The sequence below is a fragment of the Aptenodytes forsteri genome, unplaced genomic scaffold, assembly GCF_000699145.1.
Source record: "Aptenodytes forsteri isolate BGI_AS27 unplaced genomic scaffold, ASM69914v1 Scaffold426, whole genome shotgun sequence".
NCBI classification, from domain to species: domain Eukaryota; kingdom Metazoa; phylum Chordata; class Aves; order Sphenisciformes; family Spheniscidae; genus Aptenodytes; species Aptenodytes forsteri.
The window spans coordinates 17,472-37,608 of NW_008794010.1; the positions used below are offsets into that span (position 1 = coordinate 17,472).

Sequence of the window (20,137 nt, forward strand, 5' to 3'; positions counted from 1 at the left end):
GGAAGTATTTGAAAGATGTGTAGATGAGGCGCTTAGGGACATGGTTTAGTGGGCATGGTGGTGTTGGGTTGATGGTTAGACTTGATGATCTTAGAGGTCTTTTCCAACCTTAATGATTCTATGATTCTATGGGGGGATGAGATGAGACAGGAGATTAATGTGGTTATTGGAGTGTGTATTAGGGGACAAAGATATATATCATATTTGACTTCAGTTCTGCTTATTGTGGGATAAATTATTTAAAAAAATAGTACACATAGCAACATTCAAATTTGTTTTCCTGTTGAAATGTATTAGGAGAACCTGTGTGAGACATATTGAAGTCCCTCTGGTGATTTTCAAACTTCATCAGTATTTAAATGTTTTATTTTTTAGTAAACTGTACTGGAAGCTGACACTTATGAACAAGTGTAAGAGCACATCAGTTCATTAAATGCTGTTCTATTATACTTTACATATTTAGAACACTAGGTAAAAACTACCCATATATGATTTAAAACAAAAACTAGAAAAAGAAAAGTTATGAAACATTTATACTTTGTGTATCACAGATTACCTGGCAGCAGTAGAGAAATGGATGGGTGTCCTTTTGCCAAAGATGAGGCCTCACCTCTATCAAAATGGAGGTCCAATCATCATGGTGCAGGTAACTTCCTGAATTAACCCAAGCAGTATGGATGCTTATATTGCTCTTGCACGCACTCCATGGGTGTTGGGTGGTAATGTCACAGATGGTCCTTAACAGTTTCAGGTAGCCGAAAGATTCTGATGAAATCCCTTATCCTAAAGAACCAAATGTGCTGTTTCCAGAATTCAGAGAGCACTTGTCTGCTCTATCAGAATTGTTTCCCACAACTATAGAAAGCAATAGAGGAAACTTGTGAAGCCTTTTAGATCTGAGTTTCATGCTGGTTCTCACATAAAGCCACAACACATTACAATTGCCTGAAACCTTTGGACAGGAAAAAAGGGAATAAGGATACCTGCAGATAGAAGCAAAAGCAGTATGGATTAAGCCTAAAATTTGTGACAAAAATGGCCTCAAAATTTAAGCTTTTTAGTTCTTAGCACTTAACTTGAGCTGTAAATGTTTCAGGACACAATGTTGTGCGTCTGTGGTGAGTAACTTCTTTCTTAAACTCCTTCTAGATGTGCAGTGGTGATTGTTCCATGTTCTTAGTATTTGACTGTAACAAAATCTTTGGTTTAAGTTTGCGGGGTTTTTTTTTTTAAACTCCCTGGTTTGCACAGGATGGGATAGGAGACCCTTATAATATGCCCAAGATCATTGTTCTTGAACAACGTATTATGTCTGTTGAGCAAAAGCACTGGGCAAAATTATTCCTTGGCAGAAATAAGATGTTTATAACAGGATTTTCAGAAATAACCTTCAGGTGTGCATGGCATTGGGTCTGGAGCTTGAAAGTCCATCCCCTTGGGAAAAGGGCAAGATGCATACCTCTCAGTAGTAGCAGGGTTGTCATTCTCCCCTCAGTCCTTTGAGTCCATTGCAGGGCTTTGCTGTTCATGTGAGCCCCTTGTAGGTGTTTCTGTTCTGGAAGTCCAATTTTGCTGCAGTTTTGATCATGTCACAACCTGTTCTATGGTTTTATTGTTCTGCTTTGGAGGTGGGTCATAGCTCTCCATTTTTAATAGAGACTGTGTTTTGATCACTGTTGCTATGTGGCTAGGGTAGAGATTTTTATGTGGAGGGTGATTTTGTAGGAAAATAACTTATCTCCACACAATGATTGCTCCACCATAAGGTACAGGTGAGAGGAATGAGTGCCTAGAAGTGTTGTCTTCTCTTACTCCTCAGGTCTGGAGTTCAGCACTGCTGTCAAAGGGAGAGGATGGTTGGATTTGGGCTTTCCATTTTTGGTATCAAATGCAGACTGAAATTGGCTACTGCTTTGCTGACTTGCTTTTACTGTGCAGGTAGAGAATGAGTATGGAAGCTACTTCGCTTGCGACTATGACTATCTACGTTCCCTTCTGAAGCTCTTTCGCCAGCATCTTGGGGATGAGGTGGTGCTGTTCACAACTGATGGTGCAAGCCGGTTTCACTTGAGATGTGGAGCTCTTCAGGGTCTTTATGCAACAGTGGACTTTGCCCCAGGTTGGAGACTGTGGTTTGTTACCAAAAATTCTGTTGTGTGTGTTTGTGGCAGGAGAAACTGACCTGACTGCTTGACAAACCTGACGGCTTTGTTTAAATGGGGTAATAGAATTATAGAATATCTCAAGTTGGAAGGGACCCATAAGGATCATCGAGTTCAGCTCCCTGGCATTTGTGTATATTTGATCTACTCTTAAATGTACAAGAATCACCCACAAGTACCCATTTAGAGAGTCATAATCGCTTCCTCGCATAATGAAATCACGAATAAACAATTTGCGCTGCTCATAGTGCATATCTCCTAAAAATTAGCAGTAATTGTTGGCATTGATTCCATTGATTTTTTTTAATTTTTTTTTTTTGATGCTGGGTTTTTTTGTTGTTGTTTTTTTTTAATGTACTCTGTCTGTCCCAGAATCCAGCCCTCATAGCTAATTTCTTTTTAAGGCAGTGGTTACTGAAAAAAAAATTACTGCTGAAGATCATAATTAGAAATGTGCACACTGCCACAATTTGCTGTGATATAGGCCTGAAGAATGGCTAAGCAACCATAGTGTGGTCAGAAAGTGCCCTTTTGGTAGAAGAGGAGAGTTAAGGATATAAATGTTCATATACTGCATGGACTTGGGAAAATAGGCTTAAGGCAAAAGAAACAAACACCAAGAGATCTTTCAATTTTTTTTTACATGTGGCCTCTTTTGTACATTATTCTCTCTACAGTCAAAGATGTGTGCTTAGCTGGAATTTGTTTTATTACAAGTAGATTGAAACTGTGAACTCCTTCATGTGTATCGTTAATGAGATGGTGACCTACTCATGGAAGTAGTTATTTCCAGTCCCTATGGCTTCAGCCACTAGGATTGATCAGAAGTGAAAACTCCTTTTTAGAGATTGCCTGGCTTCTGTTCTTCCCCATTGTCTTGGTACCACAACCCCAGACCTATACTTTCCGATGACCAAGTAGCAATTCAGACACATCTCAGACTTTTTGGTGCCAGGATGTCATTCCTGAGAAAAGCTGGGTTTTCAGAAGATGTATCTCAAAAGCAGGCATACATGCGTGCATACATGTATGTTTATATTTTAAATAAGTTCTGCAACTTAAACACTGGTATCAAAGGTATTGATTCCTGTGTTTTCTGAAGTAACTTTCTTGTCTGGATTTTTGCTAGATGTTGGAAGGGTGATAAGACACCTATTTCAGTAAAATGAAGGACTGAAAAAGTCATGGGTGTAGCAACTCAATTTTATTTCTATCTGCTTATAGGTGGCAATGTCACAGCAGCATTCTTAGCTCAAAGGGGCAGTGAACCTACGGGCCCTTTGGTATGTTTTTTCACTTAAATTTCTTGTAACATTCCTAATCTTGCAGTGGTTAGTAAGAGGGGAGTTGACAACAGTGTGTTGGACAGTTTTAGGGACATGTTTACAAAGACATAATTTCCAAGTCAGTCAGAAAAACTGAATAAAGGAGCTTCTGTGTGTGTTTGTCAAATCCACATTAACTGCTGTTTCTGCAAATACTATTTTAGACTCAAAAGGTATTGATTTTGTTTCAGTATTTTTCCTTGCTAAAACAAATGTTTACAAAGCAGTGGAAACAGTAAGTATGATTAGATGAGTTAGTGAGGTACGTGTGTGGGTGGAAGTTAAAAGCAAAATTAAAAGGGCAGGTTAGAAGTTGCTTCCTGTTTTCAGCTACCCTAGAGGTTTTACACAAGCTATAATGGGATGTGAGATTGCTGGAAGCCATTTTGACAAAGGAAGAAGGTCCGTTGTGGGTATAAGATTGTCTCTGTGCTATGAAATTGTTTAGAATGCAGTTAGAGTATTTGAAAGACTTATTTTCCATTACATCTAGTCTACATACGCTTTTCTGCAGATACTGTATTGGTTCCATCATTTATTTGAATGCCAAGCATCTGAAACATGTTCATGTTGACAGGTTCCAAGGAAATCCATGCCCTTTGGTACTTAAGCAATTATTTTCAAAGTGTCCCTGTAAAATTATTGAAACAATCCTTTAATTTTTCTGACCAGTAATCTGCTGAGAAGGACTGACTTAGTGTATACTTTGCTGTATTTATAGTAGTTTAAAAATGGCTCGAATGAGTCAAGGTGCCTTTTTTCCTTCCCTCTTACAGTTAGTAACCTTAAATCACATTGCATTATGTTCTTGTTCCCTCTTCATGTTTTCCCTTCCTCTTTTGCCCTTCCTCCTTTCAGGTTAATTCTGAGTTTTATACTGGATGGTTGGATCACTGGGGGCACCGTCATTCTGTTGTGCCTGCACAAACTATAGCTAAAACACTTAATGAAATCCTGGCACGTGGTGCTAACGTTAACCTGTAAGTGTGTGTTCAGTAGAGGTTAATTTTGGGGGGGATTTTTTTTTCCTGATTCAGCAAAACCTGATTTAAGCGGATGGCTTTTTTTCCTCTTTAGGTACATGTTTATAGGTGGGACTAACTTTGCCTATTGGAATGGTAAGAAATTATTTAAATGATACTAATGATGTAGGGGAGCTGTTTATGAGTTGGGTAGTAATGTGTTCTGTGAAAGAATAAGCTATGCCTGCTTTCACATGGCAAAAGATGACTGCTCTAGCTGTTCTCTGTCTGTTGCCAGCACATTGTACTAAACCCACATGGTATTTATCTTTGCAAAGGCTACTTCTGCTTCACTCAGTTCTGTGAAACAGTTGAAACATGGATAAATTTGTTTCTCTTCAGAATATTTCTGAAGACTGTATAGCAGAGCAGTGTGAGCTCAGAAGGACGTTGTCCTCCATCAGGAATAGTTTCTCTATGCCAAATCCCAAATACCAAGGCCTACATTGAATCTAAAAATGTAGCGGAGTCTGGCTGTGATTGGAAAGAATTCTGAAAGTTGATACCTTTGTAAAAAAACCAACTCTCTCACTGTTTCTATTGCTTTTTTTTTTTCCCCCGCCCTTCCCTTAGGTGCTAATATGCCCTATGTGCCACAACCCACTAGTTATGACTATGATGCTCCACTGAGTGAAGCGGGGGATCTGACAGAAAAATATTTTGCCTTGAGGGAAGTCATTGGTATGGTAAGTGTTCCTAGGACATGTTTAGAATGGTTCTTTGAAACATCCCTGGCATGCTGCAAACTCTTCTCGCTCTTGTGGTGGTATAAGTTACTTCTGAATTTACTATTTTCTGCAGGTAAGGGAAGTGAAGTAGAACAAGGCGATTAGGCCAACCTAACTGCTTGTTGTTACAAAAGGGGGAAGATCTTGCACCTCTCTGGCTATCTGTTCTGTCCCGATGGCTCCCTCCTTCCTTTCAGGGTTGGGGATACAGGTGCAGGTCTGACACCGAAATGATTCAGCTCTGCTTTTTTGCTGTGTTTGTTTTCTTTCAGCTCAAGGTCAGTAAACTGAATTGGCTGGCTCAGTCAGATGAGAGCCAGTGCTGGCACAAGAGGAGCAGAGGGAGGCAGGCAGGGAGCAGAGATGGAGGATGAGTGAACAGAGCTTTCCCCTTGCAGCATCTATCAGCCATTCAGTCAGCTCAGGCTCATCACTCGATGTCAGCCTGATGCAGTGCAGCTTAGTGCTTTGGCTGTCTGTATCCCAAGCTTCATGTTGTGGTTTTGGGCCTCTGTGAGAAGAAGCATGCTTATTCAAATGAACACATCTTTTTTTTGTGATGCCACAAACGGTAGCTAGTGGGTGAGACCAGCTTTGCCTTTGCTGTAAAAATGCACAGTATCTCTACAAACTGGAGATTGAAGTGAAACATGGAACCTGTATCTAGATTTTTGAATAGCCTTGCATTGGAGGCTGTTCAGATGAGGCTTAAAAACAGATTCCATGGAAATCCCAAGGCTCAGGCTTGTACTTGTTGTCCTGTTGCATGCCAGCAACATTCCTATTCACTAGAAGACATTTTTTTGATGGGAGTAGATCTCCCAAAAGTGTGTTACACTTCCTCTAGGGTTGGGCACACCTTTACCTCTGTACCTGTGGAAGGCTGGCTGTGGATCACTTTCTTCAATTTCTCCATTATCCCTAAGCTTTCCATTGATGGGATAATTTTGTTAGCCTTTCAAGGGGAACGTCCTGTCTTGATACAGCTTTTCTCACCAGAGAAATTCCCAGTCTTCCTATTTTTGAGTTGTTTTCTTGAAGGCGCGATCTGTATCTGAAATGTAAGTTGTGTTCTAGTGCACTGAGATAGCTTTGATAAGGTCTGAAGTGTTCAGTATAACCTAAGGTGTGTTGGGTGATGGTACAGCTTTTTTTGGTGTGGTTTGTTTATCTCTTAACCTTCTATATCCATAGGATCTTAGTGAAATTTTCCTGTCTCTGCTGTGGGTTCTAAACCCATAACACTCTATCTACTCAATTGCAGTTTGAGGTGGAGCTGATGAAAGAAAACTAAGTTGCCTGTAACTAATGACTGCGTTCAACATGTTAGCTGTGCTACCACGCTAACACATTATAACCTTCCTTTACTGTTTCCTTCAGTTAATAAATGTAATAAAGAAGAAGGGTTTCAGTCTACAGCTTTTTTCAACTGCTGACAGCATTCTCTATTTTTTACTATTTGGGCTGAAACTTCCTACTTTTGACTTCTTCTCTTGGGTGAATATAGTTTTTCTTTTCTTTAAGCCTGAATATCTTGATTATTTTCAAACACTGAGAGGAAGAAATATACTTGTTACTGGAAATATAAATCAGGCTTTCATCAGTCCATAGCTAAGATTTGACAGGAGGGCATTGGGAATTATTCTGCTGTGGTCTATTTTTTTTTTTTTTTTTTTTGCAAGTTTTTTTTTTTTTTTTTTTTTTTTTTTTTTTTTTTTTTTTTTTTAAAAAAAGACCAACTAAACAACAAAAAACCCCAAACCCTTGTCTTGGTGCAGAGGCGAGCTTTTGAGCATGAGTTTTATGCTGGATATACCATGCATAAGCCCAGTAAATCATGCCTTGTGCTAAAACTTTCAAGCTGAAATTGAAGTAAAATCTCTCAAGAAAAATGCCCCTCACCAAATTTATTTAAAAAAACCCCTGAGAAGCTGCCAAAGTAAGCACTCAGAAGTCACCGAATGTGCAGATTAAGATAGCCTTCACAAGGGTGGTCATTTGTGCATGTGTATTAAAATGTAGGCTTAGATTGCTTGGTCACATGGATTATCTCGTTTGCAGAAGTTTTTTTTTCTCTATAATGTGCAGACAGGGCCATGTTCAGTAAATGAAAGAACAGATGGGAAGAGTGGACATTGCAGGAGACAAGTAATGGCAGGAAAGGGATAAGGGGACGATGGCAAGGAGAAAAGAAGGTTGTAGGCTCAGAAAGGAGGAAGCTAGGGTATGGGGCAGAAAGCCACTGTCTAGACTTGCCACTCCTCAAAGGTGTCCAAGAAAGTGGTGGATATCCTTCACCCCTTCTCTCTGCTGATCTGAGGTGGTTCTTCCTAGAGATACAGGGCAAGTAGTAAACAGAAATAGCCCGGCAGTCAGAATGTTTCCTTGTCAAGTTTCCCTATGATTGACTGGGCAGTTGTCTAGACCAGGACCAGAGGGAAGCTAATGATGGGATCTCAAGGATTCATGGAGCTGTGGAGGAGGCTGTGGTCTCAAGGCCTGCTTCTCAAAGAAACCAGCCCAGGCAGTAGTGGATTAGCAGGTGGTGGTGGACTATAGTAACACTGAAAGGAAAGGCACAAGAGGCTAATAATTCCCATATGGAAGTGCTGCTAAGGAAGGCTCAGGTGGAAATACTGCCCTACAGACTTGGAAAGGTTAACTCAAGCTCCCATGGACTGGGGAGACGACTGCAGGAGGGTTGTAGAAGACAGTAACGCAAGCTCTAGCCACAGGAGGGCTCCAAGGGCACTGTGATTCTTTGGCAGCTCGTTTGTTTGCTATGCTTTTTTCCATTACTTCGAGTTGAATAGTTATTAAAAATTGTTTACCATATGTGATCGAGTCAGATGGTTTGGTTTTTATTGGAAAAAAATCCATCTTCAACTAGATGCAGCTGTAGTCTTTTAGCACAGTGAGATTATCTACTTTTAGCCAAAGTTCTAATTTTGTAAATTGTGAAGTGGAAAGTAATTCAGTTAAAGCAAGTTTGTATTTAAGTCTTGTGTGTTTTTTCCCCTCCTTCCCTTTCTAGTATAAGCAGTTACCAGAAGGTCTTATACCTCCGACAACACCCAAGTTTGCATATGGGAAGGTTCGCTTGCAGAAGGTAAATTAACATCTGTAATATGCTGTGTGTCTTTCTGTAATGCTGTATGTTTGCTTTTTGCAAAAAATGTTTGAGGGTGTCATGGCAGTCTCTAGATACCACACAAAATAAAGAGGAAAACCTTGAAAGCAAACTTTCAGGAGGGAGGGAGTAGAGCTTGGGAGTTAGGAGTCATGCCCATGGTGGACAATGAGAAAATGTATGTTCTCTGGACATAAAAAGATAATTTTTACAAGATGCAGTATATGCCTGAAGTTTTACTAAACTGAAATTAATATATTATTAACACAGCAGAATCATAATTGTCTAAGATAACTCATGTATGAGTAATGTAGCTGGGGGAATGCTAGCATGAGAGCTATGAACAAAGAGTGTTTTTGTAGCTGGTGATGCCTCTGAAGTAGAAGCAGCAGGTAGGATATATCTTTTAAATACTTATAGGTGTTTAAATTCTGAATATGGAACATTTATCAATAAGACTTTCAAATTTATTGAAAAGTTTCTTACAAGATTTGTGAAAATCTGTAGCTGATGAGAGAAATTAAATTAGTTTCCTGCCGAGGGAAAAGCACGTAGAACCTAGCATGCCGAACCCAGCCTTGCTATATCCTGTCTGACAACAGTGGTATAGCTGGTCAGCACATGAGTAGCTGGGGTTTGTCCATAGCACCATCATTTTAGGACCAGTGACAATTTTCTGTGAAATACAGTTGAGAACTAGGTTCCTGCAGTGAGTGTAGAGGATGGTTTAAGGGGGGATGGAAGAGACAACAGGTATGAACTTGGCTATATTCATTCTGCTGGGCACAGAAAAGTTGTTTTGAGGTGGAGGATTACTGCAGTTGGTGTACTGGAAACTGTAATTCATATGCTTTGATTTTATACTTTTAATTTGGCAGCCACCTTTCCAATCAGTGATGTATCTGATCTCTTACGCACTGCAGCTGAAGCGTTGCAAAATTTGGTAGTGATAAGGCTTTGCAGATGTTTTCAAGTCATCCCGCTCAAGTGGTGGGCAGAAATACTTTTTGTATAAAAGTGATTCACCAGTGAAGTTGAAACAGATCTGTATCATTTTCAACAACCTTTGAGTATCTTCAGACCTTTTAGGACAGGGGTTGTCATATGAGGTTTCACTCAACTGGCTTATATTTGGTAGTGACTAATTATATACCATTATCAGTACACCCACCACTTCTGCTATCATAGGTTGTCAGCATTTGGGAGTCTAGCAATCAGATTTTGACTCTCCCATCTTCTCATGGTTCACGGCCCTCAGATAGGGCTGTCCAGTTTCACTAGAACAATGAACTTTCATGCCTTCAAGAAATGAATGCTGCAGGGTGCCTGGCCCAGACACCTGTCTTACAAAGGAGGAGTCAGATGACTAAACCTGCTCAAATATCACAGCTTTGACCTGGCCGTCACACTGGGAGCCCTGTTCCTGCACCTTCTCACCTTTTACACTTGCTGCTTTTTTGAGAGGAGGTGTTTTACTCTCCACCCAACAGTTTTAGGAATCCAGATGGCATGTCGAAACTGCCAGGTGTGAGGTTCCTATCATTGCCTGTACATATACTGCCATCTGCACTGAAAGTCTCTAGAATTGTTTTCTGGGAAGAAGGCTGCTTTTTGCTTTGTGAACCCACTGCTTAACTTCAGCAGCAGTTTACTCCTCTACTTGGTTACCCTGCAACACAGGATGAGTCTCAAATCACAGAGGGTTTGTACTGTTCCAGCCAAAGCTGTCCTCCCAATTCTGTCGTTCATTCTAGTCTCTGCTGGGTCCAGCTCCAGTGCACCTTGTTGTATGGAGAAGCCTGAATGTATTTGGGTGAATATCAGAGACTGAATATTTTAAATGATAAGACTTAGCTTTGGTAATAGTAAACTTCCCAGCTATATCGTTTGCAGTGACAGTGCTAAAACAGGTACTATGTGAAGCTTCACTGTGCAGTCAGAAGTCCAGCAGTCAGCCTGTTATGCAGGGCGTTGAATCTACTGCAGTGAACCAACTCCCTTGATACTTTTGCAGAAAGGAAGAGGAGACTCCAGAGTATTTTCAGGAGTCATATGGTGTACTTTACAGAGGTACATGTAACCAGAGCAGGCTGTTCTCTTCCACCCCCCAAGATACTCTGTGACAACTCAATCCTTAAGTACCTGATCAGCTGCTCAGGACCTAAACTTGAGGAAAAGAGATCTTTGCCCTTAGCAGTGCTTCCTGTCATGTTTGCTGTTTTTTGGAGGTTTGCAAATAGGTTGCCCCAGATGAAAATAATTGGGGAACCTAGGCTAGTTAGGGAGGGAAAAGAAATAATAAAAAAAAGAAAAACTCCCCCCCTGCTGTTCCCTGATCAGGCAGTTGTTAGTTTTGAGCTATTGAATTATTTTAAAGAATGCTCCTGGGTGGGGAAAAAAGGTAATTTATTAAAAGATGCTGGGCACACTGACATTGCTACAGAAGAGCAGAAGACAGGAAAGCAGGCAAGGAGGAAAAAATGTTACTGCATAGATGCAAAAGAGAAGTGTTGAAGATGAGGAATGAGGGCAGGCAAAGGCAGAACAGCAATAGATGGGCTCAAGAAATGTGAGCAAGGTGACAGGGTTTAGGGGTTTAAGACCCAGAATGGGGGGAGCATCCTTTCCAGAGGGAAATGAGTGAGTTTTAGTGCCTGCAATGTGCCTGCGTGGCTGTGCAGGCTTGTGAGCAGGTGGTGGTTTCTGGTCACCGCTTGGAGGGCCCTGAGGAGTGCTTGGTCACAAGGAAATGCCTGCCCCAGCACTGCAACTCACAGACTCGTAGGTTCTGGAGTTGTACTCAGTTCTTGGGATATGGAGAGCTCAAGCCATAGCAAGTAGCAGGCAACGCTGATATGAGTTGGGGCTAGAAAGGGGTTAAGCAAAGAGGATGCTGCCAGTAGTTGATATCATTCCTGTTGAGCTATTTTGTTTCTTTTTTTTTTCTTTATGCTTGATCTTACACTTTGGTTTTGAAGACCTTGCTCTTTTGGTCAAAGCCATTGTTTGACTGACAGCCTTCTTGCCAGGGTGAACATGCTTACTTATGGACTAGTGAGGGTGACCCAACCTGCAGGTAGCAATGGCAATTACCCTTTGCATACTTATGGCGTCCTTTTGCTTTCTTGTTCCTAGATAAAGAGTTGAGATAAACTCATTTCAAAAGTCCATTTAGATCTATGTCTACCTGCTTGTTGTGGTTTAACCCCGGTAGGCAGCTAAGCCCCACACAGCTGCTTGCTTGCTCTCCCCCAGTGGGATGGGGGAGAGAGTCGGAATGGTAGAAGTGTGAAAACTCATGCGTTGAGATAAAGACAGTTTAATAGGCGAAGCAAAAACTGCATACACATGTAAAGCAAAATAAGGAGTTCATTCACTACTACCCATCAGCAGGCAGGTGTTCAGCCATTCCCAGGAAAGCAGGGCTCCATCATCTGTAATGGTTACTTGGCAAGATAAACGCCATAACTCCGAATGTGTGGCCCCCCGCCTTCCTCCTTCTTCCCCCAGCTTTATATGCCGAGCATAACGCCATATGGTATAGGGTATCCCTTTGGTCAGTTGGGGTCAGCTGTCCCAGCCGTGTCTCCTCCCAACTTCTTGTGCACCCCCAGCCTACTCGCTGGTGGGGTGGTGTGAGAAGCAGAAAAGGCCTTGACTCTGTGTAAGCACTGCTCAGCAGTAATGAAAACATTCCTGTGTTATCAACACTGTTTTCAGCACAAATCCAAAACATAGTCCCATAAAGCTACTATGAAGAAATTTAACTCTATCCCAGCCAAAACCAGTACTATGCTGAAGGAATAATTGCGTGTACATAGATGATTCATGCTGACTTCTGTCACATACGGGATTTTGCACAGTGATGTACATTTTAATATATAATTTAATATTTCAGCACTGCTGAATTTCATGTATGCTCTGCAAAAATTCCATACTTCTGTTACTGAAGTAGCCTCAGAAGTCTGTATTGCTGTGACTGCTTTATAGTATACAGTTTTATATGATTTTAAATGCCTAATCTTTTTTGCTGATTTTTTCCCAAGCGTTTGAAAGTAAATCTGCATTTGAGAAATATTTTGAATGTCTGATGTGTAATTACCACTGAACAGTGACAATACTTCTGGTGAAAAAGACTGACATGTTGCATGAAAAATATGAATGCAGTTGATTTTTGAGCTTGTAAGACACTAGGCATATTGTGTGCATGTTAACTAACATAAAATTGATAGTGGACTTTGAGAGAGAATTGTAGATGAGTAGAAAACTCTATAATCACAAAAGGAAATTGCAGATGGCAACAAAAGGCAATTGAATTGTACACGTGTAAGCCCTTATTCAGCAAGGTACTTACGCATGTGACTAACCTAAACCTTGCTCCCAGGCTCACTAAAATCAGTCCAGCCACTTATACGTGACACTGAATTACAGCCTTAAGGTTTCTAAAATTATTTAAGACTAAATAGGGTAAATTCATCTTGGATAACTCTTGATGGAACCAAATTGTATCCCTACTTATCTCAAAATGATTTCAGAGTAACTTGCTGGAAATCAGTGGCATTTTCCCTAGCTTGATTGTAAGTAGAATTGAGCAAAATTTAGATAATACAGTTGTTTTGTATTAATTGTCCAGAGCTGTTGTGTTTGTTTATACAACTTTTGTGAGAAACTCCTGGGTTAGTTCTCATTAAATAATAAAGGGTCACTTTTATGAATGCATACCAAATTTAGAACGTCTGGATTTTTAAAACATTGCTCCACATGTAGCATGTTTCTTTCAGGGTTCATTAGTTCTCTGTACTGTATTGTATTATTAATGTGTCTGTAAGGATGATGTAACAGCTTAAGATTTCTTTGCTTTCTGGACAGATGCAGCTAGCTGGCAAAGTGGCTGGATATGCAAGCTGTTATATTTGTATTGAAATTTACTGACCTTCATATATCTGCTTTTTCTATGCTGCAGGTGGGCACTGTGGTGGAGGTTCTTGACAGGCTGTCAGCTGCGGGACCGATGAAAAGCACTTACCCATTAACCTTTGTTCAGCTAAAGCAGGTGAGGATTCCTTCAGTAGGCACTTTGCAGTAATTTTGTGAAGTTTATTTGAACAACCCTCTGTGGTATGACTCTTATGTCCAGTGTCTTACACCTTGTCTCAGCACAGAAGTAATAGTATTATAAAGGTGTACGGGATTTTTGCATTGGAGATCTTTCCATATTCTACAGTGCTCCTGTTTTGCACCCGAGGTTTTCCTCTTTCCGTGAATGTAGGTACATATGCTGTCCAGGCTTTCACCTTTATCTGACTCCTCTCTGAAGTATTGCTTTTCAGGTTCTTAAGAGACTTTTTTTTAATCCATCTCTTTCTTCACTATTAATTTTCCTTATCCTGTTTTTTTTCTCTGCCTCTCCCCAACCTGCTATCAGAGTGAGCATAGTGGCTGAGACACTGCTTTCTCATATAAGTCAGGGGACCTGGAGATTAGGGAATGCAATCCATTTGACGCTTCTGTGGGCCTCCTACTTATTTGTAGTCCTTTTCTTTTACTACATGTATGGTGAGGCAAGAGAATGCGGTGAGAGAAACCTTTGGGAGCAACCTCTTGGAGTTGTTGCAACCCACTGTTGAGGTCATTCACCCCACTGGTTGAGACAGGAAAAATACCTTTCTCTGTTTTCCTGTGGCTTCTGCTGACTCCCACTCTCCCCTATGTTCCCTCTGTGTCAGTCTCTGCATCAGTTTCCCTGTAAATTTTGGTGACTTTCCATATCTTCCCTCACAGTCAAAGATTTTTTCCCTTGCTGTTGAGGGACTCTGTCTTTCCATTAAGGTTACATGACTCCTTGATTGCTTCTGTGCCAAATTTCGCAGAGACTGGAGCATGGGTGCTAATTGCCTGCAGCTAAAATAAACTACTTAGAGAGAATGTGATGGTAGTAGTAGCTGGGGGAGGGAGAAGAGGGGGGAGCAGTTGAGCAGATGCCTGGCATATGGCATTAGTCAAGCAGGGGTTCAAAGCTCAGATTTTTCCTTTCCAAGCCACTAATACAGAGATGTGAGAGAAGCTGCAGGTAGTACGTTGTGGCTGGATGGAATTTCTAGTGGGCTTTTCTCTCTTGTCCTCTGGCCTTCCCACCCTTAGTACTCTGCTTAGGAAAACTCCTGAGAGAAGAGGGCAGCCAGCAGATCTTCCTAGCATAGAATTAATTTTTTTATTTTCCTTCCCTCCCTGCCCCCTTCCCCCCCCCTTTTTCTAAGCACCTTGTCGTAAATGTAATAATTATAGCAGAATGGAAATGGTTTACTCTCACTTCTTCCTGCCAGGGTTATGTTCTAATCCAAGTCTTGAAGATAAACGGTTTTGTGGCTACTGAGTGAAAGAGACGATGCATTTTTTGACTTGTTTTTAACTTGTGTTTCACTTTGTGATGAGAACAAATCCAATGACTGTGACTTTTTTTTTTTTTTTTTCCTGATGGGGAACTTAGTGAAAAATATTCCGAAATGTTCCTGATGTAAATCAGGTAGTTTTTAAAATGGATAATATCAACTTGATGAATATGTCAATTTATGGGCACTGGGTGACAAATGCACTTTCAAGTTTGTTATATAAACTCAGTTATGAAGGGATTTTTCCAGCTATCTTTTCATTGATTTTAATGAAGAAATGATACTGTTGGTCATTAACTACTTTGTTTTTATTGAGGAAATACCCTCATAGCTAAGACCCTTATCTTTTAAAGTTACATAAATGTTCTGATGAAACATTTAAAAATGGAAACTCTGTGGAATTTACACCCATTACTTAAAGGTCAAAGTGAACTCTAATCTGAAGCTGGTATCTGTGATAGATGCTATCTGGAGTGAATGAAAGTTAACGTTTCAATCTGAGCATGTAGGCAGGAATGTGGGATTTCTAATTCATGACCTGAACTGAAGCTACGGAATGACTTGGTTCATTAATCTGTTTGGGTTTTTTCCTTTCTTTTCTTTTCTTAGTATTTTGGGTTTGTACTGTACAGAACTACGCTTCCAAAAAACTGTACGGAGCCAACACAACTGTCTTCACCTTTAAACGGAGTCCATGATCGTGCTTATGTCTCTGTCGATGGGGTAAACATTGTTTGCTGGTATTCATTTCTGCTATGAGTGGCCTTCACAAAAGTCATGGATACAGTCTGCCTTTTTTTTTCTCTCCTTTCTCCAGCTTACCAAAACAACTTTTAGATAATCTTATTTAATAAGATGAAGGAAGTAAGAAAGTATATAGTTGATTCATACTAAATGTTCATATTCATATTTCAGAAAATATGACTATCTGTTATTTCTAAGGAAAATGTAATTGTTTCTGTTTTTGAGATATTTGAATGTTGATACAGATTCATGACTTCAGTGGGAAAAAAAAAACCCAAAAAACTAGAAGAAGGGATTACTTGCAGGTTCATGAAATACGTTAATGATATGCTCGGTGGCTTTCTACAGTGTTTCCATAGATTTTTTTTTTTTAATTTTTTTTAATTCTTTTTTTTTTTTTCCTATGAGGGTAGGGGGAAGTGGAAGCCTGAGCCTATGACTTACCTTATGAAACTGGCTTCTGACCACAAATTAAAAAAAAGTTTATTGTACAGGATGTGAACTTCATCTTTCTTCCTTTAAGCAGGGTTTTGTTCCTGCTTAATGAGAATTAATATCAATTAATGGACTTTGATAGCCTATTTTTTAATTATTCTTTGACGTGTGCTGACTCTCATCACCTTTGTGTCCAGGTCAAGGTCTTCTTTCCTTGTGCTCTGGGAATGGGAATAAATAAAGCTAAATATTGATGTGAGCTTAATTGGTAGATGAAGCCCCTTTTAATCACTGATATTGCCAAAATATTTTCAGTCAGTAGACTAAATTTGAGAACTTGCTTTTTGTGAATCAGATGCATCAAAAACACCAGGGTTCTAACAGCTGCTTGAGTTAGTTGAATTCAGCTAACTAACTAAAGAGATGGTGTCAATTAGAGAAATGCTGCCTAGTAGCACATGCAGTTGAGGGACTAAAATGTGAATATTGACATAGCAGCTTTTTGTGTGTGTGTGTGTGCTTGCATGCAAGAGGAAAGGAAAATTTTTTTTTTACTTTTTTTGTTTGTTTTCTTTCTTACCTTTCTTTTCTTCATGCAAGTTGAAGAGACAAATAACAGGGTTTTGTTGGTTTTCAATGGTTATTGTTTTCTTCCTCTTGGTGTAATTCATATAGGTTCCTCAAGGTGTCCTTGAAAGGGACAAATCACTTATGATAAATATAACTGGGAAGGCTGGAGCAAACCTGGACATCTTGGTAGAGAATATGGGCCGAGTCAACTTCGGTAGATACAATAATGACTTTAAGGTAAGTAAAATCAATTGAGTTACTGGATTGTGGTGGCTTTTCCTCTTTTCCACAGGTAAAAGATAAAGTAGTGGGTTAGAGCAAAAGGATCAGGATTACACAGCTGTAACTTTACTTCAAAATATAACTACTCACTAGTTTTCATTTGAGTTTTTCCAGTCACTGAAATCAAAGTGGAATTAAAAACTGACAGACATCTTTTAAATTTTTTTTTTGTTGGTTCCCTTATGTTGTCAGCCAGAGTGTCGCCCACAAGACTTTCAGGTTGAGTTGAGCCTGTAGCTAACATTTTAAAATGTGCAAAGCTGTTTGGATAAACTCCAAAAATGGTTAGAAATTGGTCTAGATCCTGGTTGTACTTGGAGGCTTGTGAATCCTGGGGTTGTATTTGTGCGTGTATGTGTATATATATACACTTTTGTATCTCTTTCCATGTCCCATTTCATTTGTCAGCAGCATACCCTTGCAATATTTTCAGTGTGGCTAGGAAAAGCTGTCTCACGAGCGTTTTACCATGCAAAATTGGCAGTTCAGATTTGGACTGATCAGGTGTTAGAGATAATTATCAGAAAGCTTCCGAATACTTCTGGGTCCATGCTACACTTTGGGACTATCACCTCCCTGCATGAGTGCCTGTGGTGGGTTGATCTTGGCTGGCTACCAGGTGCTCACCAAGGTGCTCTATCACTCCTCCTCCATCAACAGGATGGGGAGAAAATACAACAAAAAGCTCGTGGGTTGAGATAGGGACAGGGAGATCATTCAGCAATTACCGTCATGGGCAAAACAGACTCAACTTGGGGAAATTAATTTAATTTATTGCCAGTTAAACAGAGTAGGAGAATGAGAAATAACAACAAATCTTAAAAACACCTTCCCCCCACCCTTCCCTTCTTCCCAGGCTCAACTTCACTCCTGACTCTTCTGCCTTTTTCCCCTGAGAGGTGCAGGAGGATGGGGAGTGGAGAATGTGGTCAGTTGACAACACTTCATCTCAGCCGCTCCTTCCTCCTCACACTGTTCCCTGCTCCAGCGTGGGGTCCCACCCACAGGATACAGTCCTTTATGAACTTCTCCAACATGGGTCCTTCCCATGGGCTGCAGTTCTTCAAGAACTGCTCCAGTATGGGTCCTTTCTACGGAGTGCAGTCCTTCAGGAACAGACTGCTACAGCGTGGGTCCCCCAAAAGGTCACAGCTCCTGCCAGAAAACCTGCTCCTGCATGGGCTCTTCTCCATTGGCTACAGCTCCTGCCAGGAGCCTGCTCCAGCGCGGGTCCTCCACGGGCTGCTCCTGCCAGGCCTGCTCCAGCGCGGGTCCTCCACGGGCTGCAGCTTCTTTCAGGGCACATCCTCCTGCTCTGGTGTGGGGTCCTCCACAAGCTGCAGGGCGGACCTCCATGGGCTGCAGGGGGGCAACCTGTGTCACCGTAGTCTTCACCATGGGTTGCAGGGGAATTTCTGCTCTGGTGCCTGGAACACCTCCTCCTCCTCCTTCACTGACCTTGGTGTCTGCAGAGTTGTTTCTCTCACATATTCTCCTCCTCTTTCACAGCTGCTACACAGTATTTTTTACCTTTTCTGAAATATGTTATCACAGAGGTGCTACCAACATCACTGATGGACTCAGCTTTGGCCAGCGGCGGGTCCATCTTGAAGCCGGCTGAAACTGGCTCTGTCTCACATGGGGGCAGCTTCTGGCATCTTCTCACAGAAGCCACCCCTGCAACCGCTGCGCTACCAAAACCTTGCCACATAAAGCAAATGCAGTGATGAGACCACTAACATTAGGAAGGGCAAGGACAAAAAGGAAACTTTCCTGGTTTTAGACTTTATGGGATCCCAAGCGCTGTGTGATATTTGCTGAAGAGATGAGTATTGTAGAGGCCAGTCTTGTGTTGTTTTTCTGCCATATTCAGTGCCACAGCGCGGTATTTTTTTAGTTTTTGATATTATTGGGTTACAAGTAATAATGAAGTAATGACAGAGCTTTACAATTAAGAAGAGATATGCAGCCCTCTAACTGCAAGAATCTCTTAAACACCCCCTAGATTTGACTTGGCCTAAATTGATTTGGCAGCGTTCAGAAGGCTTGTCAAGTGTTTAATGACTGTCCAGATTAATAGCTGTCGGGTGACTGTGGTGCCTTTTGGTGCTAAGGTGATGCCAGGTAAATTAAAGCTTCTGTTTCCTCTCAGTCTAAATTCTGTCTGTGATGGGTGTCTCAGAGCAGAATTAAGACTTGTCCAAAGTGTTTCTCTGTTAGTTTGGATGCAAGAGCTGGAGAAAGATAAACATTACAGGAAAGACGTGCCTGAACAGTGCCATTTAGTTATCAAGCAAAGGCACGCATGCTGTGAGGAAGTAGGATTTTTAAGGTTGTAAGCAGGGGAAAAAGTAAACCCAAATGTGTCTACATCTTGAGTAGTCTAGTTGATGAGACCACAAACTCTGGTTGAGTTTGAACAGAATCCAGTTCAATCATAAAACATAGACTGGGAAGAGACTTGCGAGATCTTCAGTAGGCAGAATCTCCCGTTCTCACACTTGTGTTGCCATGAGTAGGATGGGCCTGTTTGCATTGTTAAAGAAGGATATATTGGTTATGATTAAGCAGCATGGAAGAATTGAAGCTGAGGCTTGTTTTAAAGGAGACTAACTGACCAGTTATTCTTAAATGTGATGTGATGAGGCTTTTTAGGTGTATTTCCAATTATGCTAAGACTCTAGTCAAGGCAAAGCAATATAACTCTCAGCATTTGCAAAGCTGGTAGCCTACAGGCTTTCACCATATCAAAAAGCAGTTTCACCTGTCTTACGCTTTGGAAGGCATACAGTTATTTAAATCCTAATCAGAACAAAACTAAATATATGTGGGAACTTTTAGGATGTATGAAAACCTCTGAATTAAAAGCATCAGCAACTGAGGGTTTTCTGTGCTTGTGGCATATAAATTCAGTGGGCAGCAGGAGTGCCAACTCTGTTTATACTGTCTTTTCAAGGTACCTTGCCTTTATCTGAGTGGCAAGAGAGGGCAGCTAGTTCCCTGATGTTTTGCCCTCATGTAGAGGCAGCAGAAATGTTGCATTTATTTATTTAATAACAGGCCAGGTGATAAGGAACCTATGTGCTTAGTGCTAAATTAAGGTAACAGAATAAAGGGTTACAGGTTGGATTAGGGAGGTGCTCAGTGTTGCTGTGGTTGAGCTGCAATTCACACTTATACCAGGGTTTCAACCTTTTAAAGATTTAAGAGTGAAAGCAAGTTTAGTAGACGTGCATTGTGAGAATAATCCTTCAAAAGCAGGATCCTTCTGTGTAGAATAGGCAACCTTTCTCAAGTAGCTGTGGAAAATGTGCATTTCCATCTTCTTCCCATAGAATCCCTCCCTCATG

General features: G+C 40.8%; 1 protein-coding gene across 1 annotated transcript in view; it reads left to right on the plus strand.

The window, feature by feature from the left end:
* The window catches only part of GLB1 (galactosidase beta 1), a gene marked incomplete at its 5' end in the record, with an annotated part of 35,421 nt that overhangs the window by 8,870 nt on the left and 6,414 nt on the right, over positions 1-20,137 (plus strand). Inside the window, 10 exons of the mRNA XM_009290450.2 lie at positions 552-646; positions 1,939-2,119; positions 3,387-3,445; positions 4,346-4,467; positions 4,565-4,605; positions 5,083-5,195; positions 8,272-8,346; positions 13,331-13,420; positions 15,366-15,479; positions 16,611-16,742. Of these exons, the coding sequence (XP_009288725.1) occupies positions 552-646; positions 1,939-2,119; positions 3,387-3,445; positions 4,346-4,467; positions 4,565-4,605; positions 5,083-5,195; positions 8,272-8,346; positions 13,331-13,420; positions 15,366-15,479; positions 16,611-16,742 (1,022 nt within the window). The remainder of the gene's footprint in view (positions 1-551; positions 647-1,938; positions 2,120-3,386; positions 3,446-4,345; positions 4,468-4,564; positions 4,606-5,082; positions 5,196-8,271; positions 8,347-13,330; positions 13,421-15,365; positions 15,480-16,610; positions 16,743-20,137) is intronic.